The sequence below is a fragment of the Ipomoea triloba genome, chromosome 13 (genome assembly GCF_003576645.1).
Source record: "Ipomoea triloba cultivar NCNSP0323 chromosome 13, ASM357664v1".
NCBI lineage: Eukaryota > Viridiplantae > Streptophyta > Magnoliopsida > Solanales > Convolvulaceae > Ipomoea > Ipomoea triloba.
Window position 1 is genome coordinate 31,669,297 of NC_044928.1, and position 26,874 is coordinate 31,696,170.

The 26,874-nt window shown below is 39.1% G+C and overlaps 3 protein-coding genes across 3 annotated transcripts; 1 reads left to right on the forward strand and 2 right to left on the reverse strand.

Annotated features, from left to right (window-relative positions):
• Positions 1-340: 340 nt before the first annotated feature.
• LOC116001969 (phosphoenolpyruvate carboxylase 4-like) lies at positions 341-6,029 on the reverse strand. Its single transcript, XM_031241953.1, has 20 exons — positions 5,733-6,029; positions 5,268-5,431; positions 4,969-5,083; positions 4,790-4,867; positions 4,624-4,692; positions 4,471-4,549; positions 4,297-4,373; positions 4,116-4,211; positions 3,887-4,028; positions 3,678-3,809; positions 3,503-3,576; positions 3,172-3,408; positions 2,957-3,082; positions 2,764-2,865; positions 2,548-2,694; positions 2,304-2,402; positions 2,134-2,222; positions 1,883-2,009; positions 1,585-1,791; positions 341-1,323 (listed from the first exon to the last, which is right to left on the reverse strand). Exons 1-20 carry the CDS (start codon positions 5,886-5,888, stop codon positions 499-501), a joined length of 3,141 nt encoding a protein of 1,046 aa, XP_031097813.1. The 5' UTR covers positions 5,889-6,029; the 3' UTR covers positions 341-498.
• Positions 6,030-10,205: 4,176 nt separating this feature from the next.
• LOC116002666 (protein MIZU-KUSSEI 1-like) lies at positions 10,206-11,336 on the forward strand. Its single transcript, XM_031242826.1, has one exon. It carries the CDS (start codon positions 10,278-10,280, stop codon positions 11,043-11,045), a length of 768 nt encoding a protein of 255 aa, XP_031098686.1. The 5' UTR covers positions 10,206-10,277; the 3' UTR covers positions 11,046-11,336.
• Positions 11,337-17,671: 6,335 nt separating this feature from the next.
• LOC116003166 (clavaminate synthase-like protein At3g21360) lies at positions 17,672-19,689 on the reverse strand. The gene is made up of 3 exons (XM_031243332.1): positions 19,300-19,689; positions 18,352-18,605; positions 17,672-18,269 (listed from the first exon to the last, which is right to left on the reverse strand). Exons 1-3 carry the CDS (start codon positions 19,663-19,665, stop codon positions 17,924-17,926), a joined length of 966 nt encoding a protein of 321 aa, XP_031099192.1. The 5' UTR covers positions 19,666-19,689; the 3' UTR covers positions 17,672-17,923.
• Positions 19,690-26,874: the final 7,185 nt, after the last annotated feature.

A 26,874-nucleotide genomic window follows, 5' to 3' on the forward strand; every position in this document is an offset into this window, starting at 1 on the left:
ACAAGTATTGTCGTAGAATTTTTAAAAGTTGTAGCTAGTAATGAATGTGTAATTTTACTTTTTTTTTTATATTTGTGTAACAATCAGTATCACGTTTCGATGATTATACTGTCCTTGCACTCGAGGGCCAGTCTCCGTTCGGCCTGTGGAAAAGCCTGAGAAAAGTTTTCCACGCCTCCGTAATTTTTTGGAATCCGAACTTGTAATCTTGTGATTACCAAGTTAATTAGGGTTGGACCCAAATTTTCGAAATTTATGTGCAGGACTGTTGGTGTTGTAGGTTTAGCAGACAGTAAATTGAAGTTTGTTTGGTGGTTTTAATGAATTATTGAAAGAAACAAGCAACACAACCAAAACATATGCATTATAGTATTATACCAAGACAATCACAAACCATATATACCATGATAGTTTTAAAGTAAGCCAAAAAGGGTACCTTACAATTCACTACACTTCAAAGACAGTGGCATAGGACAATCTTGATTCTTGGACAGTTCGTTAACCAGTGTTTCTCATCCCAGCAGCAATCCCATTGATGGTGATAAGCAAAGCGTCTCGAAGTTTGTTGTTATCGATGTCTCGACGAAGCCTCTTCAGTATCTCCACCTGCAGAATGTTCATGGGATTGAGGTAAGGAAGCCTGCTCTCAATCAGCCTCCTAAGACTCCGGTTGTTCTCTGAGAGTTTCTCATGGCCTGTCACCAACAGAACATATTTTTCTGTCGTCAGAAGTTCTTTCCTTAGCTCTGCCCCGAGTTCTTGTCGGCTCGGGGACACCAACACTTCATCATAGTACTTTGCAATGGGGCTGTCTGCTTTCCCCAGCACCATTTCTATGAGGTCAACAGTGGACTGAAAGAAAGGCCAGTCTTTGTACATTGCCCGAAGATCCTCGGTGTGGCCTTTCTCGCACACGCCTCTCAGCCCGGCCCCAACCCCGAGCCAAGAAGGGAGCACGAATCTAGTCTGTGTCCACGCGAATATCCATGGGATTGCCCGGAGATGGCCTATTCCCCCCGAGCTCTTTCTCCTCGTCGGTCTGCTTCCTATGTTGAGAAACCCGAGCTCGGCCTGGGGCGTGGCTTCGTGGAAGTAAGTGAGGAACTCCGGGTTTTCGTAGACAGTGCTTCTGTAACTGTCACAGCTGATGTTCGACATCTCCTCCATCAGGTTTCGCCATTTCTCTTCCCTGGGAGGTTGCGGTGGGCGCAAGGTTGCTAGTAGTACTGCTGTCGTGTAGATCTCGAGCTGCCTAACCGCAACCTGGGGTAGTCCGAATTTCGCTTGCACCATTTCTCCTTGCTCTGTCGAACGAAGTGTCCCCTGACAATTATAAACGAACATTCAGATTAGGTCCCGGTTTCCAATCCTTAAGCCATAAACACCTGAAATAAGCTTCGTTCTTGCACAGACACCTAGCATTCACTTAGAAATTAGTACAACTAACGCATACTTATGGGCTAATTTAGGGCTTATCAGACAGACATATCAACATATGCAATCCATTTTGAAATGAAAAGTAACAGAATGAGTTTCTAAACTTTCTATCTGGTTTAGGGTTTGCCAGAAATTCAGAAAACTAACCATAACAGAACCAGGAGGCTGGGATTGAATGGCAAGGTAAGTAGGACCACCGCCACGACCAATGCTTCCTCCACGCCCGTGGAACAACGTGACCTTAATGCCATATTCATTACACGCTGCTACAACGTCTTCTTGAGCTTTATACAGCTCCCAGGCTGCAGTAAAACGGCCTGCATCTTTCCCAGAATCCGAGTAGCCAACCATTACCTATGCACACAAGTCCGAGGTAAGCAATTCAGCTACAAATTCCTACATATAGTGTGTCAAGGTTCAACGATTATGTTATGTTGTTATGTACCTCTTGATGCCCATTATGGTTCGTTATGATGTGCTCCCGATACCAATCAATCGAGAGCAATTTCCTGATCACCGAGCCAGCTCCTCTTAAGTCCTTCACAGTTTCAAACAGTGGAACCACCCGCAGTCTGTTTCAAACGTTACAATTCGAAGATTACACTACGACACAGCTAGAACAGATCATAAATCTTTGTTTTCGTTATAGTCAAGCTAGAGGCATTAGGTGAAATATTAGGAGAGATTTGATCATACGTTCCACCAGGGCATGGTTTCCCGAGTTCTCCAGCAACAGCCAAGCGAGCGTCCTTTTGTAAGAGCTCCACAGCAAGGACATCACTAGCCTGTAAACGAGTCGATCAATGTAAACATTAGGAGCTCGGGGGGAAAAAAATTGATGACTACAATCAGAAGAATAATCATACATTTGAGGCCATGGAGATAACATAAGCTCCAAGCGAGTCGCTCCCTAGTTCAGCTGCAACTCTAAAGGTGTCCAAGACTTCTTTAACGTCGGATTCAACCTTTAGAAGTAAACAAAACAACAAACAAGCATTTAACATAATGTTCAGATTTTAAAAGCAAACAAGACAGTACTGAAAAAGAAATAATAGCATTGAAATTTAACAGTTAATTAACTCAAACAAATGCCACAGTACATGATCTTACCTCTATGGTTAAAGGGACTAAAGGCCTCTTCCCTTTTAGTTCGTTAGTCAGAAATTCCAGTTTACGCTCTTCATCCCACTCACTATAAGTACCCATATCTAGGTATGTGGTGATTGCATCGAGTGTTTCAGCATGCCTGCCAGATTCCTGAAACATCATAGAATGAGTAAATATATATTCTCCTGAAGTATCTTGGCCCTAAACCCGGTTAATTACCTGACGAAGGTCGAGCTTCATTAATCCCATCCCAAATGTAGCAACTCGCCTGATCAAATCAGCAAGCCTACCTTCGGCTAGAACCCCAGCTCCACACGATTGCTGCAAAGAATAGGCATTCAATTGTTATCGAAATATGGCCTTCCTCCATCACTACAATCACAGTGGAATTGAAAGATTTTAGTGATTTTACCAGTGATTCATAGCACAGTAGTAGTGGTTCAAGAAGCTGATCTGTTGTTTCATAATAGTCCCAAGGATCATAATCACAAGGGAGATCCTCAAGTAGTAATTCAAGTCGCCTCCGTGTCTTCATGAGCTGGGGAATAAGATGGAAAGCTTATATATATCGAGTAATGGAATAGCATAACAGACCAAATCAAGATAAAGCAATAGAGATGGGGCTACCTTGTCTTTTACGTCCCCAAGTACAATCCGGTAAGGGGCTATCCCTGGACTCTGAGACGAGCTCGGTTCTAGCAGCTTCTGGAAGTTGCTCTTTCCTATCTGAGATTCAGAAAAGAATTTCCTTTGAGCACTGGCGCGTGGACTCACAGCAGAGGCAATGCCATTTGCATTTGCTCTCGAGATACTTCTAGGTGAATCAGGAGCAGAAGGAGTAAATTTTGAAGTAGCCTGGCCATCCTGTAAGAGATATGATGTAAATTACTTGCAAATACAGAAGAATTACATGTGACAAACAGCAATGTAACGAAATGTGATACACAAACAGCTTCACCTGGAGATTTAATGGCTTGAATTCCTTACGAGGAACATCCAACCGAGGATAGTGAGATTCAACGTCGTTGCATTCTAGAATGGAGCGATTTAGCACAAACAGTGGATATGTTTCGAGTCAGCAAAAAACAACTTTTAAGTTAAAGACGAGTAGACTACCTAAAGCAGAACCTCACCTGTACAAGAGGGTAGATCGGCACCAGTAGGGAGCTGTGAAGGAAAATGTGGACCGTGATGGCCTTGATGCTTTACCTGACTCCAACTCGAATGCTGATTCCAATTGTCATTATGATCCTCCGGTGCATTTTCTGACAGATTTAAGTTACAATTCTATCAACAACCTTAAAGCAATGTTTTTAACTAGAAAAGGATTCACAAAACAGACCTTTTTCTAAGATTTCATGTGCCAATCTTGATAATTCACCACTACATTGATTCATTGAAAGTTCAAATCTCAGACTATCAACTTCTCGTACATAGAGATCAACTGCCATCCATCTGGACAAAAGAGAGACATCCTTTGTAACCTGAAAAAACAGACCTTTCAGATAAAAAAACTTTCCTTTGAGGGTTGATTTCATAGAAGAATTGCAGCATTACATTTGGGAAATTACCTTGGATGTGACATTTGGATTTCCGTCTCGGTCGCCCCCCATCCAAGATCCAAACTTTATTGGTGTGCAAGTCAATGGAAGACTTCTTCCAGTATGCTGAAATGTTAAAAGGGCATATCATACAATACCTTAAAATTTCAATCACAAATCACAATATCCAAAATATCAGCTTTAAAGAAACCTTCTTCAGAGCATTGCTAACACGTCGTAGATAATGTGGCACAGCTTTCCAAAGTGTCTGCTCAACAATATTTAAGCCTGGAAAATTAAATATATTGGTTTTAATTTCTGAATATATAGACATAAAGTGTAATTGTGTAAAATTCGCAGAATATTCAAACTTCCATTAGATTACCAGCCCGGGCTTCATCAACTGGGGTAGGCTTGTGTCGCCTCAGCTCATCTGTCTGCCATATTGAAGTGATCTCTCTCACCTATAAGGGGTTACAGAAAATTTAACATTTTCATTTTTCTGCTCTTAAACCAGTCACTATAAAGAAACACCTACCAGATCTTCAATCAACATATCTCGATCTTCAATCCCAAGATCAGGCCGGTCATTGTATTCCAAAAGGTGCTGCAAAGACAATAATTTTATGGCAATGCAGACAATTGGTAGCTTGAAGTGAAAACTATAGAACTCTTCAACTTAATGAAATCTGGACAAGAATTACCGCGATTCTAATGTGTTTGTACTGTAAGGTTCTGCGGTTTATTTGCGTGGGGTGTGCAGTAAGGACAATCTCAACCTCCTAAGAGAAGAAGAAACAACAGTGACAAAATGAACCATATGACTGCACAATTATTGTTACAAGTCGGTTTAAAAACACGAATTGCACTACACAGTACACACCTGCTTGCAGACAGTGTCATACAGTTCATCTGAAGAAATCCCACTCTGCAGAAGCCAATTGAAAGTGTCATCACACGATTTCGATAGCTGTGCCTCTCCTCGTGCCTTCCGTACTCTACAAAAACATCTTAGTTTGAGTTCCAGACCATCTTTATTTAGCTTCTTCGCCACAGAAACAAAGATCTAAAACCCAAAAATACTTGCTGAAACTCTGAAAGTAGTTCACAATGTTGAAATCTAAATGGTCTAAAACCAAATAGAATGACTGAGAATTGAGATTGAAACCAAACATAAACCACCTGTGATGGGTTTCTGCAATGCCCATCAAGTTGAGATAATGACTAAATGTCCGGGCAAGCGATAGCGCCTCCTCGAGCGTCATATTCGACAGCTCTGATGCTAACTGTTTCTCAAGAAGCTCTGCTGTGTCCTCAATCCCTGCTGTTCTCATGTTACAGGCACTCTGACATCATAAACATTTTCACTATGCAATCAATTTGAAAGCCTAGATTCCACTCAAATATAAGATTTACATAAAACCCAAGTTTAATCCATCACCAAATTACAATCTTTGCTGATTATCTTGCACAAAATCAACATATGACTATCAAAAACATATGCTTTACAAAAACAGCTGAACAGAATAAAGACACAAAGATTCCATGGAATATCCAAATCAAGAACCACCATGAATCTTTATACCCATCACACATGCAAGAAAAACAAGACAAACCCAGAAAGCAAGAGTTAAGAAAGATTCAAACTTGAGCAAGGCAACGAGTCCTTTCAACTTTTTCCATGAATTTGGGGCCCAATTCTCTGTGGAGAACATCATTGAGGAGGCTTTGAAGCAGCCTGCAATCATCCTCGAAGCTCTGGAATGATATCTCCTCCGCTATGTCGTCGGTGGTGTCTGCCATCGTGTATACGTACAGTTGTTGTATCTATATATTTCACTGTGGTGGAAGAAAGGAGAAGGAAGAAGCTAAGAGTGGTTGGTTTATGGTGAGAGTGTAGGCTATAGAGACACTATACTATAGGAGGGACTGTGTTCTCTGGATCCTGACAGAAACTGACGTGTTCACTTCTGCTCTAGACCACATGAAAGGGAATTGATTATTGCCTACGCCTTCAATGATTAATTATCAAGGTAAATTCTAGTATTCTACCAAACAAAATTAAATTTGATTAAGAACTTGGTTTTTTATTTGATCATGGTGGAATATTGATAAAAAATTATCTCGAGTAATAAGTTATAAACTACAAAGTAAGACCATGTTCGTTCAAGAATTGAGCACCTAAAAATCATATTTTATCTGATTTTGTTTAGATAGGCAACAAATTATATATTTGTATATTGGTATGCTGGGACTGTGTGTTGAAGTGGAAAGTGAGTGAAGTACAGACTCAAGTGAGTAGGAATCTTTCAAGGGAAATAATATTGAAATGTTTACTTACCAAACCCACTTTGGTTGCAAAGTCTAAAAGTAGACATTAAAATCATGGGATTTGATTTGATACTTAATCTAAATTTGTTTTAAAACAAACACATCCTAGTAAAGATCCGAGATTGAATTCGACTCTTGTAAATGATGTATATGTTAAAAAGCAATAATGAGCCTGATTTTTCTGAATAAGAGCTATTATAGGCACGGTTGAGCAATATAATATATAAACACTACCAACTTAGGTTTTTTAGTTGAAATGGAACACATGCTTCAATTTGGTAGTAAAGTCAACCTCATCCAACTATCAGCTTAGGATTTTAGTTGAAATGAAGCACATGCTTCACTTGTCACGCCTCAGAATGAATAAAAGATTAAATAAGGGGCACTGTATACAAAATATGTAAAATGGAATCTTGTGTAATTTGCTTTAGTATATACCTTTGATACCTTTAGAGAAGGCATGCAGTTGAAAGTGCAATTCTATTTGTGACCTTTTCAAACTTGAAAGAACGATTTTGAGTAAAGGAAAAAGACAAGGAACATCTTGCTTCTCACGTGTATGTGGCCATCAGAAGAAGATTAAAACCCTGGAAAGTAGATGACTTAGCTTTATATTATTTGGTAGAAGTAGAATTGAAGATGACCACTAGAGCTTTAATTAGTATATCCACCACTCAATTCCTTCATATCATTCATCTCTCTTGTACCTAGCTAGCTATCCATACATTAGAGGGTTATAGAAGTGGATAAGAGTGTACAAGTTGACACCACTTTACAACAAATGTGAAAAACTCAACCAAAAGCTTCTCATCAATAAATGTCAAATGCCGTGCAATCTGTTTTCATAATTCCATATGTTATCTTGACAAAAATATATATATATTTTAGTACTTGATTGGTTATAGGTAGTCTAACTAGTTCGGTTGATAATAAGAATAGTAGGTCCATCAAATTAGCCTCAAAGGGTTAGCATTTTGAAGAGAGGTGGAACGACTTGACCTAGCCAGGAGATTCACTAGCTAGTTAGGCCAACTTGCTTAGTGAAAGTCGAATTAGCTCAGCCTATGTTTGCCGTACAATTGAACTAGATTGCCTTAGTTATCTAACAACGCTAATATGTTGGTTGATTGACTGGCCACGTCCACAAACCAAACCTTGTAATGCCAATGACACTTGTACTCTATCATCATGACATAGGTTAAAAGACCTCACTATAAATACCCTCCGGGCTTCGCTTTCCTAAATCATCTTTATATCACTATACTTTGTAATAACTTAGAAGTTAGAATTAATCAAAGCTATCCAACTCTCTTAGTCAATTATTGTCTTGGTCACCCTATAATAAGCCTTATTGTGCTTATGTATTACTTCATTATCAATATATAAGAAAGACTTTATTCTTTCTTTTATATCACTAGCTGTTTATTACTTATTCATTTCTATTATATTCTAGTTCTAGGTGTATAAAAAATATTAGTTGAAATGCTCTTTCCCAATGACAATAACAAGCCCAATAAAGTGCCTTGCTGTTAGAGGTAATGTCAATATGGACTTATTGGACCTGACTTCTTTACCTCGTTTGAATTCCTTTTCAATGGATTTCAAATTGTAACAAGATAGATGATCACTAGGCCCATTGGTATTAGCTGCAACTTTTAAAATTCTTTTTCCAAGCATGCAAGACAAAATTGCAAGTTATACCATAGTTATATACTTGTATTGATAGGCTGAAATCAAGAAAGTTAATCCATATTGGGTGAAATCCGCCCTTGTGACCTAAGTCAACAAGAGACAATAAAAAAGTAAACTAACATATATTGTTCATAACTTATGAGCTCAATTAGAAAAAGTCAATAGACAACTAACACAAGAAAATAAATTAAACTTAGTACTTTGGAGCTGAGTTACCAAATCAATTATCTGATCGACTCGATTGTGGTTGCTCACATGCCATTTCTTTTTCTTTTTGAAAACAGCATGCCATTTCTATTTCCATACAGCAGCTTAATTCTTTAATCAACACAACCAATAACTCTTGAACATGTAGGGGACCTTAACGAATAGTTGTTCGTTTTGTTGTCCTGACATTCTTAAATAAATAAAAGATTAGTTTTGGGGGCTTTGGTTTTGATTTAGACATTTCTAACATATATATATATATATATTATGACGACAAATCGACCTACCCTCTTCTCAGATCCATCCGTTAAGTTGGTGGCAGATGAAGATTAGTTGATCTGTCTGAATTTTGGTATCTTTTTTAAAATAGTTTGACTAATTCAACAAGTAATTGACCTCTAGGCTGTTAGTTCATTGGTATTCAAAAAGGCATAGAATGTAGAAATTAAAAATATATATATTCAAATATCCAAAACATTCAAATCTTAAGGGAACTACATTTTTGTTCTTCTTGTTGTGATGAAATATTGAGTCTCACAATAGTATATATAATGAGTTTAATCTAATAAATAATTCAAGAAGCATAATGAAATGGTCCAAGCATTAGAAAGCTAAGCCAAACTTTCTAGGCTCACTTCAAATGGCATTAAATACTAAGCATGGAGTTGTCGCCTGTGATTACTACACAACAGACAAGATGTTATCTTACAAAATATAATGTTGTTTTATAATTATGGCGGGTTTGACACTTAGTATTTCAGAACGAATTTAGTATAAATATTACATCTTTATTTGATTCGAGGATCTAATTTCTGCTCCTGATTGCTCGAGAAGTTTGAATTTATGATGAAAATTTATTAGTATACATACAAAAAATAACAAAATTAGACAAGGAAGAAGAATTGAAGAATAAAGATTATTGGAGAAGGCTCTTTGTTCTATGTTGTGAAATTGTGTATAGTAGGTTTGGTTTGATTTAAGGTGCAAATTTGGAGTGTTTCCAAGGGAAGTCAGAGTGTCCTTAACCCTACCCCCCAAGGTCCCAACACACTGTCCCCTTGGCAGTAGTCCTTCTTCTCCGCACAGCTAGGCCCCGCCCCCTCCCGCATGCATAACCCACTCACAGGACAATAACACCTCATTACTCCTCATGCCCCTCATCTTTCTTTTTTATTTCTCCATCCTATATTCTAATCCCTATACTATCTTCCCAATTCATCATATTAATAAACTGATGATAGTAACATTCTTTTCTTTGGTTCGCTAGTATGGTTAGTTGATCAAGCAACATAACAATGCCCAAATAATTATAGCGCGCTACATCTTTGAATTGGTTCGTATGATTTTTTAGTAGTTTTTGTAAGTGTGACTAAGAAAGATGAGATGACAGAGAAGAGGAAAAAGAAAAAAATAAATAAAGCTGCTTTCAAAAAAAAAAAAAAAGAGTCTAAACACAATAACGCGCCTAGCGGGTGCGTGTACGGGCGCAGTAGTGATAGCCGCGTTTCAGCGGCGCGAATGGCAAGTCTAAACAGTGGGTCCCACATTTCTGTAAAAACTCCTTTCTTTGCTGGAAGAACTCCCACGTTCTCTTTATTATTCACCCTTTCCCTTCCGTGTTGGCAACTGTTAGATCAAAAATCGTGAATAATCCACTAATGTGGATGCCCTATCACTAGTTTCCAAACAACATTGTACTATCTGGATGATTTGATTGAGATGATGTTGGCAAGAATCCAATTAGTGTCATTTATTTCATATTTATTAATGTTTTGAAGATTTTTTTATATATGCAAAAAAAAATGAGATTTTTACTGTCACGGTGTCACATTATATTGACGCTTGTCACTCTATTTAATACGCCATTTGGTGCCTCGTAGGACTTCATTTTCGCCGCACTTAATCCACTCTGATCACCTCCCATCTTCCTCCACTACACTACTTTTGCCTTCATTCTCGAGAATGAAAACAATCATGGCTAGAAACCCAAATGATTCCTTCTCTTTCTCCAGAAGGTACTTTAACTGGAGAAAGAAGATCGAAGAAGGAGAAGACGACGATCGCGAGGAGATTCTCACTTTCCACTCCGAATTACCGGACCGGAGGCTCCCGGAGCTTGATTTGGCGGTTCCCCGGCCGCCCAAACCGAACCGGAGGACGGCGGTTTCCAAGATCCGGTCCGCTCTTACTTTCGGCGGTAAGAGGAGAACCGGAGAAGTCTCGTCCGGTTTGGGCACCCGAGTCGTCGGCACCCTCTTCGGCCACCGCCGTGGCCACGTGCTTTTCGCGTTCCAGGAAGATCCCAGAACCGGACCGGCTTTTCTGGTCGAGCTGGCCATGCCGACCAGCGGTCTGGTCCGGGAAATGGCGTCCGGGATGGTGCGGGTGGCGCTGGAGTGCGAGAGGCGAACCGGGAAAAAACCGGGCAAGATTCTTGACGAACCGGTTTGGAGAACCTACTGTAACGGCCGGAAATGCGGGTTCGCCGTGAGAAGGGAATGCGGGCCGGACGAGTGGAAGGTTTTGAATTCCATCGGCCCGATTTCGATGGGCGCCGGCGTCTTGCCGGCGAAAGACTCCGACGGCGTCAAACCGGACGGCGGCGAGCTGATGTACATGAGGGCTAAGTTTGAAAGAGTTGTGGGGTCCAAAGACTCTGAAGCTTTCTACATGATGAATCCAGATGGCCATGGAGGTCCAGAGCTCAGCTTCTATTTACTCAGGGTTTAGTTTAATTAATTAGTAATTATTAGGTAATGTATTTTAATGGGTATTTATTTTGTTAAGCTTGAAGTTTATAAATATATAAATTAAGTATGTATGTAGTTATGGTAGTACGTACTGTGGTGGGTACTATGATTAGTACTATGATTTTGTATTTTGCAGTGTCATGTTTTTTGGCATGGGGGATAGTATCTATGTATAGATTCTCCCGTCTCTTTTGGTAAAATGAAAGACAAATGTAAGCATATTTGTCTGCCCATTTTGGGAGTACAAAATTGATGTTTCAAGATTCTGATGTTTGCTCTGTCCAAAGCTATGCCGAGTTTTTTTTCTTCATTCAAGATTACATTCTTGTCAGTTTGCCTAGCCTATTAACTATTTTCTTCATTCAAATCGTGTATTATATTAGTTGAGGTATATTCACTATTGTAATACATTTGATTTTGTTAGATTAATGTAGTTAATTTGGATCACATTTCCGATGTTTGCTCAAGAAAAGTTTAATTAAAAACTCTTTAACATCACACATGTATACAAGAGTTAACTATTTAAAAGTGCATTATTAGGTTCAACACTGGTCGGAGTGTCCGACTATATATGCAGTTGCTTAATTGTTTATTTATTAACTACGGAGTATTTCACATATGTTATCATTGAAAACTATTTGTGAGTACAAAAGAAATAAAGTTATGTTGTGCCTGATCTTGATTGACAATTTTTGTTTGCCTCTATTCGAAAGTGCGCTCTGAATAAATTTTATTTTATGACCATAGCTAGTAAAAATCATAATAAGGTAAACGAGCCTAGATTGTCCATAATTAACTGACCAAACTGAAATGTCAATAGACCGCTCCTACTATAAGTGAAATTTGAAACATTGTGATTGTCAAGTTAATATTCTTATCAACTCGGCTGTAATTGTCTTAATAAGGACTAATTACTGACGTGGGAGTAAAGTGAATTTGCCATTACTCGATTAGGAATAATAATTAGACATAATGCATCCACGAGTGGTGATAAAAAAGATTGGGGCACCAAGGAGCAACATACTAATGCGAACCCAATAATGAACTTCCATTTTCCCCCTACACGTGTTGATGATGTCCATTTCTTACCTTAAAAAGCCTACGACAAAACAAACAGCTTAGCTTGTTTTTAATCTTGCCTTGTCTTAATCCTTTCACCTTTCACAGTGACAAACTATGCATATCATCATGCACAACCAAAGTTAATAGTGATTATTATATTGCGTTTCCACTAATTTAAAGTCAAGTTATTATAAAATTTTAAATGAAAAAAAATAATACGTAGTAATAATTTGACATGAAATAAGTAATGTATTGTGCAATGATCATTTGATTTCAACTAACATCAAATCATGTCACATTTGCTGCTATATATGGAGGGTTTTATGAGTGGGAGAGCTGAATCATGCTACCTCTCACCTATCTAGTCACATTTGCTTGTACCCCATTATCTTGATTCTTTAACAACATTCTTTTCATTATAATCATGAATGTCTATGAGTTTTAATTTATGCTAATTTTAATTTCCTTATTGCTTTAGAGCAAGGCTATTGCTAAGTTTTTGAGGGATTTTTCTCAACATTTTGGTGAATTGAAAGAGGAATAAGGGTTCATCAACTATTTTTTGAGCCAGCTTGCACAATTTTTGAGAAAATTTTTAAAAATGGTTACATGGGCGAAACGAGCACGCTTAGCTAGTGGGTGTGTGCATTTTACGCCTCAGCTAGATGCATCAGGTGGTCCTAAGCAACTAACAAATTAAAAAACCCAACTTAAAAAATTAATCATGGGGTTTGCTATCATATATGTAAGTGTTTCAATTATTATTTTGACCGCTATGAATATATATATATATATATATATATAGACTATTTTTTAAAACAGATCATGGTGTAAACCAATGAAGAAATCCAATGTGTATAGCTAGCACTACAAAAAGGAGATATAACTATTTCCTATCCACAGTCACAAGGCTTCAAAATGTTCTGTGCCTTCTATCAAAAACACTCTTGAAATATTCAAAAATACTATGTTTTATGAGTTCTCTGGTATTAAAATACTTAATTTACAACACTGGATTAGGAAGAATAGCTCAACTACAAAATCATTTGAATTGTCGGCTGCTTTGGTGATGTGGGTTACATTCCTACACAAGCAAAGAACAAAACAAGAAGAAACCAAATTAAAATTCAAATTTGGCTTAAATTAATGACTGATATGAAGTGATATATATGTTCTTCTTCTTTATTATTTTCTCTTTTCTTATTTTCTTTTAAATGTTTGCATAGTTCAAGGTGGATGGTGACAGTGTGGTCATGCCTGAGTGGTTAGGTACAGTCAATGTTGAGAATCATAGACAATGGGGCTGGGATTAGAAGGTGCTGCCACTGTCAATCTTGCAAAAGACCAAAATTAATTAATTAAAAGTAAAAAAATTTATCAGAAGTTGTTGGGTGCAAGCTGGGGCAGAACCTCAACCATTGGGATTCACACAAATCCCATTATATTCTTGATGTTACTAGCTAGCTCATGATTTTTCAAAAGTTTTCAGCTTTTTCACACTTACTTTAATCTTACTTAGCTATAAGAGCAAGATTGATGGTGTTTGTTTTTTCAGCTTTTTAGAGCCATGTGGAAAGGGTGAACAAAAAATAATAAAAAAAATAAACCTAATGGAGCCCATATCATTCAAATTGGAAACCCTTGGTGAATATGAATCTGTATAACTGTATTTAAAAACTAAAGAAGCCATGTAGTGAAGGCCCGAAACACTTGGGCTCAACTTTATCTGCTAGTAGATCAAAATTATCCTCTTTTCTTTTTTTTTTTTTCTCAAAACCTTATTAGTAGGTAACAATACAATTTTGGTAAGGACGCCAATTTCACCTAACCCTCAATAAGGAACTAGATTCTCTGCCTCCCCAGGAAACCGAGATGGTGATAACATTTGGAAATAGGGAGACCTCACCCGCCCCGTCCTTGTTATTTATATATTTAAAAAAAAAATCAAGCATACATATTATATAAATATAGTTTGATGAAATATCATGCATCATATAGTAAAAGTTTGGTAATTGGCAGTGATGAACATGCACTTCAAATCATATTTGTGATAACTTTCAGTTGTTTAGTGACTAACATTTAGGCAATAATTAAACAGGAAAGCTGAGGTAGGTAAAAATGCATGCTGTACCAACTGTTCATTTGATGTGGTTGAATAGACTGGTGCAAAGAGTTTTAACTTTAATTTGATCTTTTTAATACTTTTTTTCTAATTGACTAGTTGTATATTTTTATTATTTCAATATTAATTTAATTCTTTTAATTCACTTTTGATCTTTTTAATAGTTTCTTGTAAATTTTAAACTTATTTTTATATTTAACAGAACTTTTTATACAATTTCTTAACTTATTAGTTAAATCACATACATTTTAATTACTTGTTTAATTTGCTCTTGTATGATAGTCTGCAAACCATAAAGAAGATGTAAATTGTCATGTGTGATAGGCTATTTAGCTCGACCAACCTCAAAGAAGAGGTAAATTGTCCTATGCGACGGACTCGACTGAGAGGTTACGTTGCTAGCAGGAATCGAATTCATGACTTTCTAATACAAAAATCATGTTCCATTCACTCGGTCACCTCTTTGGAACATGGGAGTATTATTTTGAGTGACAATCAAAATGAGTTAATATCATAGTACAGTTGATATGTACTTTAGGACCCCTCCCAAAAGGGAAAGTTGCCTAATTTCAATTCGGTTGCATGGCCAATATAATGGATAAGAAGGAGGATTATTCTTGCAAGCAAATCTAAGCTCCATTTTCTTATTCAATTATTTATACAATTTTTTATATTATTTAATGTGATTTTTATCTAATTAATTCGTAATGGAATAATTAAATCATAAATAATAAAATTTCATACATTGTAATAGATCAACATGCAAAGCTTCATAATCTAGATGACTAGTACAGTTTAGGGTTTAGAATTCAGTCTATATGCTTAGCTTGTACTCTCAAATCTGAATACATTATATTGATTTCACAATAAATATTTACATAACCTTAAAAAAAAATCATCAAACCAAGAAAATCAACATCTTCTTATCATGTAAGTACAAGAAAACATAGACATCAACTAAATATTTACACACAATATATCCTTAAATTCATCAAACCAAAAAAAGCTAAGAAACTAACTTCGATCTTATCATGCTAGTGTACAAGAAAATCTAGCCATCATCGATTTGCAAAACCTTTCGACGCATGCAAAACTTCAAACTAAAAAATTGTCATGTGCTAACACTGAAAAAGGTGTGGGAAAAATTCTTAAAGATTGAACTTAACCCTAGTACCCTAGAATCACGGCCTGCATGTGTATATTTCCTAAAGTGCTTGTACATAGGTGTCCGAAAGTTATTAACCCTTCTTTGAACTAATCAACTAGCTAGTTGAGTTGTGTTTCGAAAAGGGTACGTGCAAGGGTAAAATTCTTTGCTAGTTTGGTGGTGTGGAGTCCACAACAGCGTTGTGCCTATTGGAAGGACCAGAAGGAGGGGCTATAGTCCCTTTAGGCAGAGAATTCAGCCACAAACCCTTCCTTAACTTGTGCTTATTTACATGATATTCCTCCATCAACGCTCCTCCCGGCCTAGCAGCCATGCTTGAACCAAAATGAGTTGAAATGAGAAGAAAGACGAAAATAATGCAACACAAAAAACGTAGGGTTTTGTAAGAAGAAGAAGAAGAAGAAGCCATGAAATTGGTTTCTTCTTAGGCTTTTGGTTATAAGATGAGGTGGTAATATAATAATGAATTATTGAACATGAAGAAAAAGGGGGTTTTGGGGTTTATTTATATATGTATGTGTGTGTGTGGACACTGACACACACAAGAATATAATATCATTGAGCACTGTGGGTAAGTATGGGTAAGTATAGAGTTCGGCAAAAAAGATTGAGCTGAGGGTGATGGAGAGAGGAGTTGGATGAAAAAAAATGCAATGTCCCGCTTTCTGTAATAGTCTGCATGCAAACCACACAAAATAGGTAAATCGTATTAATAGGATCATGTTAAGAGATTCAATCAAGGTGTTGGCAAAAATCGAACTTGTAATGTTTAAGTATAAAAATTCTACACACTCGGTCACCCATTGTGGGGCAAAAAAAGTGTATTCATAATTCAAAATAAAAATTACTATAAATAAATTTAATAGAAGAGTCATGATATGTTGTTGGTGACCCTGGGCAGGTTATAATTTGCAAAATTTTCAAGAATCTGGTGGAGAAATTTTGGTTGCATTTTCCTTGCACGTATGCTACAATGTATGTGTCATTTATTAGAAAATTTATTCAATTTTGTTGAAAACTTTGGTGTTTATGGATTGCAAGTATTTCGTTCCTCGACGTTATGCCACATGTTACTGTATAATATATAAACAATTGCTATTTGTATTAATAAATAGACAAAATGAGTAACGCATACTATACTGTAAAAAACAACCACTGTTTACACTTTCTTATAGCATGCAAGTGCGAATTTTTCTCCTCACAAAAAAATACAATGTCCTCCCAGGTTTAACATATTTACTCGTTGCCTAACTTGATGTCAAGACTGAAGACGATAGTGTGGGATCCGAATCTCAACTCACTGGAAACATGAATGAGATAAAGGTCCAGGATGATAGAGTGTGTGGATTGGATCCTTTATGTGCGCATGAATACTAGAGTCTGACCGGTGGGTTGATTGCGCGACTCGCGATTTACCTTTGAAGTGGCTCTAGGGGCAGGATATATATGTCCGGGATCAGGTGCGAACTGAAGGAATGCACCACAACTCCTCCAGGTCTGTGTGCACTCGTGTAATAGCTAGGTGTGATGTAGTCCTTCAGTAGTTCGCAGGTTCGGGAATGACAGTTCGCACTTGATCTTGATTCTATATGTGTATCTTTTAAAAGAGATGGTCGAGTGAATACAGTGAAAGATAACTCATGTACCTAACTCATGATTTTGATTCTAGCCCTTTTCAATCAAGCTTATTGTACAAGAGAAGATATGCATGAACTTATTATCATATTTTATGACGTTGAACTCAATTCTCCAAACTTCAGAGTAGTTAGCCAAATAAAATAAAAATTTGGCATATAAAATGTCACTTGGAATGCAGGCAAGCATGCATATTGTCCAAAGTCAACTCTTCATATGGAAAGAGGATCGGAATACTAGCTAGCAGCCGTAGCCGTCCTATTTTAATCCGCTAGCTGTTGACTGAGAAAATGGCGATTTGACAGAATAGACAAACATATATTTATCGACGATCATATCATTGTTAATTAGGTATAACTAATAATAGCTTCACTTGCTTCTGCAAATGGCAACTAGCATAGTCGTCCACGGAACTTTTGAGGAATTAATTAATGCAATGAATTATGCCATTAGTCTTTTTTTTTTTTTTTTTGAAAAGAGCCATTAGCCTTTACTCTTTAGTCATAACACTATGCTAGAAAAGGTAGGCATTATTGGCCGGACACGACCATTGGTTTTCACGACTTTCACAATACTAAACTCTTTCATTGTACCACTTTTTCCATGTTCCTTGTTTGAATTGTAATTGAAATATATTTTCTTTATTTGGTTTAGTTTGCTTCTACTTATAGTACCCACACACCTTACAAAGTTACAATGCACTAGAGTGTAATCACACCTTGTGACTTTAACAATCAAATGGTCACAAGAAATAAACCAATCTAAAGTTGTCCATAATTAACTAATAACTTTTTAGCTATCGAGACAACTTGATTGAGGTTGTGGGGTTACACTGTATTATTTGTGAGGACATAAAACACTTTGGTTGAACTTATTTGCAGGTAGCAACGAGAACTTTTCTTGGTGGGAGAGAGGGTCTTCTTCCATGGAAGAGAGCCATGTTATCAAGGAAGAGAACATCTCCTTTCTCCCACTTGAACTGAATGCTTTCATCTTCAATGATCTCTCCACATCTCTTTACAACCCCAGCGTCTATCTCACTCCCGTCCGCCATTGTTGCAGAGCTGATTTCCTTCCCGTGCATCCCCACCAGCGTGTTGAACCACATCCGCCGCCCTTTTCTCCCCTCGAACACCCTCGTCAGTTTCCGAGGTCCCAAGATCGTCTTCATCCCATTATTCGGCAGCCACTCCACCTCCATTCCCAGCCCATTTGCCCTGCAAATTAGGGTTTTATCTGTCAGTGTCGATTTAGACTTTTAGTTGAGACAGAACATGTGGTCGGGATTGGGAAATTTACCGCTTTTCGGCTTCTACGGGATCTGAGGTTCCAAAAGCGTCTTCCCATCCTCGACCTCTCATTGAACCAACATCACTTTTGCTGGGAGCAGAGAATGTATATTTGAGTCCCTTTTTCTCCATTTCCTCCACAGCTTCTGGAAACTCCTCCACCATCCTCTCTGTGATCTTAAAGCTCGGAACAAAGGGCGTCTCCCCGCCTTCCGGCGGGGGCACTTCACAGAACAATATCACTTTCTTTGGGCTTTCCTTGAACTGCATGCATGCAACAAATTAAATGGCACTAAAAACTTACCCTCTTAAATTAATGGGCTTTAACACACTAATACAGCCACGTCGCCCAATGGGCAGCTCAATTGGTTACAAGTGAAGTTTGGAAAGAAAGATCAGGATCCAAAAATGATGGACTTCTTGTACATAATAAGTAAATGTCTGGCCTATGTATTTATTTGAGTTATCGTGATTTATATCCTTCAAATTCTCTGTCTGGCCTTGGGCATGGTGCCCTTAGGGCTGGGGATTCAACTTTTTGGGAAGAAAGTATACCACCACATACCTACTATGTAGGGCAAATTATACCATTGATCAAAGTCTACTTTGAAAGGTGAACCTAGTTCAAAATAACATACAAATCATGTGTCTACATAATGAATCAAGATCTATAATACAAGAAAGACCCTGATTCATGGTATAATAATTGCACTTTTAGTATGAATAGGTAAATCACAGTGACTAAGCAACCATTAAGAGAGAGAACTCGTGTTTGGTGTCCATAAAGAGCCCCTACAATAAGATGAGTTGTCTGCAGAACTCAATTCTGTATCTTTACTAAAACAAAATCTGTAAACCAAGAACCAATGGAGCTATTCGTGTAGGGATAGTATATTAATAGTGATGCCATCAAAAACCCTTAAATTAAATGATGATGACATCAATTAAGTGAACCTACCAGGACCATTTCATGGTGGTAGTAGATGAACTCAGAGAGGGGCCCTTCATTGGCCGTCCAAACCCTCTTGTAGACATGAGTTCTCGGCGCCGGTCCGACATAGCGGATGTCTTCCCATCCAAGAACCTCAATGATATCATTGAATTCTTTGGCATTCTCAACGTTAAACCCCCGGAGAAGCACAGCACTGTTCTTGATGATCATCTTCTCAAACCATTCCTTGTTCTTCTCCAGGGATTCCAGCAATGAATCCACCCTGTTCTCACATGGCTCCGCAGGGTTCAACACTAGCGGCATGCTCTCTCCGTCCACCACCTTTTGCCCTCCGCATTTTCCAACCTTGAAATCTTGGCAAGAAAACTCCATTTTTTTTGTATCTCAAAGTTTCTTCTATCTACTTTCTCTAATTTAATTTATTGGTTTTGAGAATGCATTAGGAGTGTGTACTTATAGTGTGGTTGGATGGGGTTGTAGTGATCGCCGTTTTACAATGAGAATTAGAGGATAATGATTTTATAATCTTCGGGTTCTAAATTCTTTGATTTACATGAAAGTTTGTAATCGTTATTCAAGAATGTCCTCTAGGTGAGACTCCCCTGGCCTTATAATCTTAACAGGTAAAAGAAAATAAAGAGATAAACCAATTCAGGTTGTCTATAGTTGATCAGATCAAACCAAAAAAGTCAATAGATAATAGCTCACACTAAAGTGAAACTTGGAACGTTGTAGATTCTCTTTTGTTATTTAGTGCCTTAGTGGATTATAATGAAATTAATCACTAGAGGTCAAATTACCGGCCTATTCCAAAAATTTTGTGGCTTTGTTTGATCGATTTAGACAAATTAAAGAACCTAGGCAGGAACAAGTTTAGAGATGCTTTTTGTTTTTTTAATCATTTTATTCTCAAACCTCCATTGCTAAACATGCAACAACCCTAAATGATAATTTAATATATAGTTTCACAAAAAATATATAGAGAGATCAGAGTCTAGTGCTTGGCAAGGCAGCATAGGTAATTGCTTTTGGCGGCAATTTCATGCAAGTGTTTGTAGTTGTCTCCATTGTTTACCTCTTTGTAACTAAGTTAGTTCGATGTTTACAGGGATTTTGGACTAAGTTAGTTCGATGTTTACAGGGATTTTGGACCCATTATTTGTTTGAGGTATAATACTATAATTCCATTGTTAAGTGCTAGCACTGCAGGTTTGAGATAGTACCAGGGTCTCGTGCGGTTTGGGGTTATTACACAAGAGTGTAGTTTATCCATGATACATGTATCCTCAAATAGTGACAACGAATTTCTCACATAACCAAAAAAAGAAAAAAAATGTTCGGTTACAATAGTATACTTCTTTTGACTTGAAAAAAAATTGTTTAAGACCGGTTAATTGATTGCAGCAAAAATTCTAGCCTTCTAGGTGAAAAATGAGGCAAATTTTAGTGTAGACCATGGTCAATATAGCAAAGTGGATTATGAAGCATGTATCATTTTAATTACACATAAGTTTTATTTAACTATATTGCTATGTTTTTTAGTTTTATTTTTCACATACACTAGTTTCATTATAGCACTATCAAATTTTTTGGAGAAACCACAGTATCATTCATTCATTTTAATTCTACTACAGTTTCATTTAACAATATACAATATTGCATGGACACAATTTTTTTTTTTCATTATCCACACACTAGTTTAATTATATATAGTAATGTTAAAGTATAATTTTAATTACACTCCAGGTTCATTTGACAATATATGTCATTGTATAGCTTTGAATTTTAGTTTCATTTTCCACGCACACTAATTTCATTATAGAAGCACTAAAGTATCATTTTAAGTACATTACAATTTCATTTGACAATGTACAGTATTGAATGAGCTTTGTTTTCTACTTTCATTTTCCACGCACTACCTAACTAGTTTCATTATAGCAACACTAAAATATTATTTTCATTCTACTACAGTTTCATTTGATAATCATGATCCACACATAGCGCTGTTGTTGACCATAAAAACTGTATAACAACTGGAAAAATGATTAATACTCCCATGAGTCCCATCCGTATATTGCTAAGTGCTAACATGGTTTGGGCCCATAAAAAATGAGATCCACATATAGATTTTTGTTGTGGACTTGTGGGCACTCAGTCTATTGTTCCTTTAATTTATTCTCTACCGTTTTATACCTAGACACTTGTAATTGACAAAGCAAAGCTGAGTTAGTTGTCATTAATCCTTCTTCTCAGTTTCCTTGATAGGTCAACATCATTAGGGTTTGTGAGTTACAATTCTAATCCGAGTTCAAATTCGTATCTTAAATATATCTCAATTTACATTCTTAATATAACAACTGAATATACATGATTGGATAGGATTATAAAGGACTCAGCCCAAAATCAAACACCAAGTCCATTGTTGTTTTCGATTGGCTAAGTTAGGGTAAATTTTATTGTGGACCGAGTGCATGTAGCAATGTGGTCCATAAGGTAAGTATTATTCTTTTTTTGAAAAGAAGTAAGTATTATTCTAATTACATTTTAGTTTCATTTGACAATATTGTTATGTTTTTCAATTTCATTTTATACACACTAGTTTCATTATAGCAATACCAAAGTACTTTGTATCATTTTAATTCTACTACAGTTTCATTTGACAATATACATTATTGCATGAGTTCTATTTTGTAGTTTCACTTTCCATACACACTAGTTTTAATTATAGTAATAGTATAGTACTCCGTATTATTTAATTACACTTGATAGGGAATATACCCCGGGTATACGGCCCTACGAGTACTATACGTATGGCGGGTGTATTGGGCCTATATAAGGGCCATAGCCCTTCAGTGAAAAGGGCTTTTGGGGGGATCCCTTCTCCTCCTCTCTCTAGAAACATTCTAAAGGCCCAGCTCTCCCTACTCTCTACATGACTCAACAACAGTGAATAAAATGGTGGGATTTGGTCTAAATGATCTGAGTGATTTGATACTGTACGTATATAGCTATTTTCTTCAATACATGGAGTAATTAATCCGTATCAAATGGCGCCGTCCGTGGGGAACCGGAACAACAAGCCGTGTTCCTGCAATTTTTCGTGTTTTTCCTTGATTTCTACCTGATCTGCAGTCTACGAAGAGAGGTCTAATTGGGAGGTTTGATCGAGGAGATACAGTTTGGTTTGCATGGAGATCTTTTCAGTCAAAATTAACCGCGTTTGACTTTGATTTCTTCCTAATCTGTTCGTCTAGCTCCCTTGATCTTCGTATGTTCATCGGCAACTCAGCTACCAGGATACCAAATCCTAGCCAGAGAAGAAGCATGCAGAAGGGTGATAGCCAACATGCACCCATGCTCGCAACCATCGCCGGCCAAGACAGCCTTGAACCGCCAGTCACCATCCGCTGCTGCACGACGATGAGCGAGAGGGAGCGAAGACCAGAGGTCGCCGGATTTCCTTGTTGCTGCCGTCGTTCGACGCTGCTGTTGCTAGTTCGTCTGAGCTACACCGGAGGTCATCGCCATCCTCGCCACTCGTGTCATCAAGATTTCTCCGACGATGTGCCGTTGCCGGGGACCACCTCGCCACACCGGCCCTCGGCTGCTGCTGGTTCACCGCCTCCTCACCGGTCATCACCATCGATTCCAGTCCATGCATTCTCATCATTTGCATGCTGGAAAAGGCACCATAGTTACATTCTACAATGCAGCAAGATCTATCCTCTCTTGGTCGCCAGTCGCCGGTCACCAGTCACAAAATTGATAAAATATCACCTTCAGTCAGAGATCCAAGCGCCACCGTCCCTCCGTCTTCTCTCTCAGCCGAACTACCGCCACTGCCCACGCCTCCCCCTCCAGATGAAGTCACGCCGCGAACAGGGCCGCCTCCAGACCATCGCTGCTTCGTGCATGCAATGGGAGACCATAGACGATCAACATACCTACATAACAGAGGGATTTTTGTTCCCTATTGCATGACTGTCTCTGTTCAGGGCGTTATTAAGCGTGGAAGAAGGTTGGAGCTTTTCTCCTTTGCAATTTTTTCGTGCTTTTACAGTGGGTAGCTTTGCTGCTAAAAGAGATGATTGAGTCCTAGGAGTTGTGTCATCAACCACCCTAACTTTTGATTTTTGTCAAGAAAATCTGGGACTTTATTGGTTGCCTAATTTCCGCCGGCGACGATCCAGAAGAGCAAGGCAACCTTCTTTCTAAATCATTTTATTATTTTATTGTTTCTTCCATGAAAATTGTGGAAAAATGATTTTAAAAAATGAAATGAAAAGGAAAGGATGGTGGCTGCATACGAAAAAGGCAAAAGGAAAAAGATTATTGGTGGGGTGGCGGTGGAGTGCAACAAATGAGGGGAGTGGAGTGGTGCAGTTGGGTGGCAGTGATCTTGGCAATTAAAGCATTATGAGGATGGAAGATTTCAATGAATGGTGAATTTGGGCGGTGGCAGTGCATTATCTTGTTCTCTAAAAATTATAGCATTATGAGTATGGGAAATTTGAGTGGGAAATTTCAAATTGGAAACTGATGCTATAATTTAATAATTAATAACGTGCATGGCAGATAGAATATGGTGGCTGCAAGTCGAGACGGGGAGAAATTTTAGAATTTGAAAATTTTGTAATCTAATTTTAGATTGTAAATTGTATAGGCTATTGCTTTGTACTTAGAAAATTGTGATAGCAAAATTAAATGTAATAAGCCCGGTCAGGTTGGTATTTCCACCACCGGCACTCTAAGTCCGGTTAGGTCGGCTCGTCCACCACCGGCATTGTAATCCCGAGGTCAGATCTCGGTATAATTAGTTACGACGGCGGTCATAAAAAACGCAACGGGAGCAAGGTGCCCGTTTATGGTCCTCGGACCGATTTTTGTGGGAGTAAGGTGCCCACTACGGGAGCAAGGTGCCCGTTTATGGGGAGTAAGGTGCCCACTACGGGAGCAAGGTGCCCGTTTATGGTGAGTAAGGTGCCCACTACGGGAGCAAGGTGCCCGTTTATGGTCCTCGGACTGCCCACTACGGGAGCAAGGTGCCCGTTTATGGTCCTCGGACTGATTTTTGTGGGAGTAAGGTGCCCACTACGGGAGCAAGGTGCCCGTTATGGTCCTCGGACCGATTTTTGTGGGAGTAAGGTGCCCACTACGGGAGCAAGGTGCCCGTTATGGTCCTCGGACCGATCTTTGTGGGAGCAAGGTGCCCACTGCGGGAGTAAGGTGCCCGTTATGGTCTTCGGACCGATTTTTGTGGGAGCAAAGTGCCCACTACGACGGCGGTCGAAAAAAACGCTACGACCGAAACGTCGGAAAAAACTACGGGAGTAAGGTGCCCGCTCGGTCCTCGAACCGATCTATTACGACGGAGGTCGGAGAAAACGCTACGACCGAAAAGTCGGAAAAAACTACGGGAGTAAGGTGCCCGTTCGGTCCTCGAACCGATCTATTACGACGGCGGTCGGAAAAAATGCTACGACCGAAAAGTCGGAAAAAACTACACTCTTTGCACCGAGGAAGAATTACCCTCGTTTGCTTTGCTTTGTAAATTATACACGGTTATATATATAGTTTAGTCGTGTGCAAAGCTCGGTTAGGTCGGCATTACCACCGCCGGTGTTATAAGCCCGATTAGGTCGGCATTGCCACCATCGGCACGATGAATTTTTCCCGCTTCTTAGCAATGCCGCTCCTTAGCGATGAATATATCCCGCTTTTCAGCGCTGCCGATCTCTTGATCGCTTTGCCCGACCATGGGCCTTATGCCTGATCTCTAAGATCAGTGCCGATCTCTCAATCGCTTACCCGAGCATGGGCCTTATGTTTGAAATCCGATCACTCGATCGATAGAGTTCGAACGACAACCCTTATAGTCCAAAAGACTGTGCTAAAGGTTGTACTCTTTTTCCTTGACTAGGATTTTTTTTCCCTTTGGGTTTTTTCTTAGTCCAAGGTTTTTTAGCGAGGCAACCGGCATAGGTCACAGACTATATGGTTAGCTTTCAGCCCGAACTCTTCCCCTTTAACGCTTAAAGGTTGTGCTCTTTTTCCTTGGCTAAGATTTTTTCCCATTGGGTTTTTTCTTAGCGTAAGGTTTTTTAACGAGGCAACTAGCGTGAGTTGCAAACGGTAAGGCCAGTCTTCCAGCCCGACCCCTTCCTTGTTGACTCGACGTCAGGGCTCGGACTGGGGGGGCTAGTTGATAGGGAATATACCCCGGGTATACGGCCCTACGAGTACTATACGTATGGCGGGTGTATTGGGCCTATATAAGGGCCATAGCCCTTCAGTGAAAAGTGTATTGGGCCTATATAAGGGCCATAGCCCTTCAGTGAAAAGGGCTTTTGGGGGGATCCCTTCTCCTCCTCTCTCTAGAAACATTCTAAAGGCCCAGCTCTCCCTACTCTCTACATGACTCAACAACAGTGAATAAAATGGTGGGATTTGGTCTAAATGATCTGAGTGATTTGATACTGTACGTATATAGCTATTTTCTTCAATACATGGAGTAATTAATCCGTATCAAATGGCGCCGTCCGTGGGGAACCGGAACAACAAGCCGTGTTCCTGCAATTTTTCGTGTTTTTCCTTGATTTCTACCTGATCTGCAGTCTACGAAGAGAGGTCTAATTGGGAGGTTTGATCGAGGAGATACAGTTTGGTTTGCATGGAGATCTTTTCAGTCAAAATTAACCGCGTTTGACTTTGATTTCTTCCTAATCTGTTCGTCTAGCTCCCTTGATCTTCGTATGTTCATCGGCAACTCAGCTACCAGGATACCAAATCCTAGCCAGAGAAGAAGCATGCAGAAGGGTGATAGCCAACATGCACCCATGCTCGCAACCATCGCCGGCCAAGACAGCCTTGAACCGCCAGTCACCATCCGCTGCTGCACGACGATGAGCGAGAGGGAGCGAAGACCAGAGGTCGCCGGATTTCCTTGTTGCTGCCGTCGTTCGACGCTGCTGTTGCTAGTTCGTCTGAGCTACACCGGAGGTCATCGCCATCCTCGCCACTCGTGTCATCAAGATTTCTCCGACGATGTGCCGTTGCCGGGGACCACCTCGCCACACCGGCCCTCGGCTGCTGCTGGTTCACCGCCTCCTCACCGGTCATCACCATCGATTCCAGTCCATGCATTCTCATCATTTGCATGCTGGAAAAGGCACCATAGTTACATTCTACAATGCAGCAAGATCTATCCTCTCTTGGTCGCCAGTCGCCGGTCACCAGTCACAAAATTGATAAAATATCACCTTCAGTCAGAGATCCAAGCGCCACCGTCCCTCCGTCTTCTCTCTCAGCCGAACTACCGCCACTGCCCACGCCTCCCCCTCCAGATGAAGTCACGCCGCGAACAGGGCCGCCTCCAGACCATCGCTGCTTCGTGCATGCAATGGGAGACCATAGACGATCAACATACCTACATAACAGAGGGATTTTTGTTCCCTATTGCATGACTGTCTCTGTTCAGGGCGTTATTAAGCGTGGAAGAAGGTTGGAGCTTTTCTCCTTTGCAATTTTTTCGTGCTTTTACAGTGGGTAGCTTTGCTGCTAAAAGAGATGATTGAGTCCTAG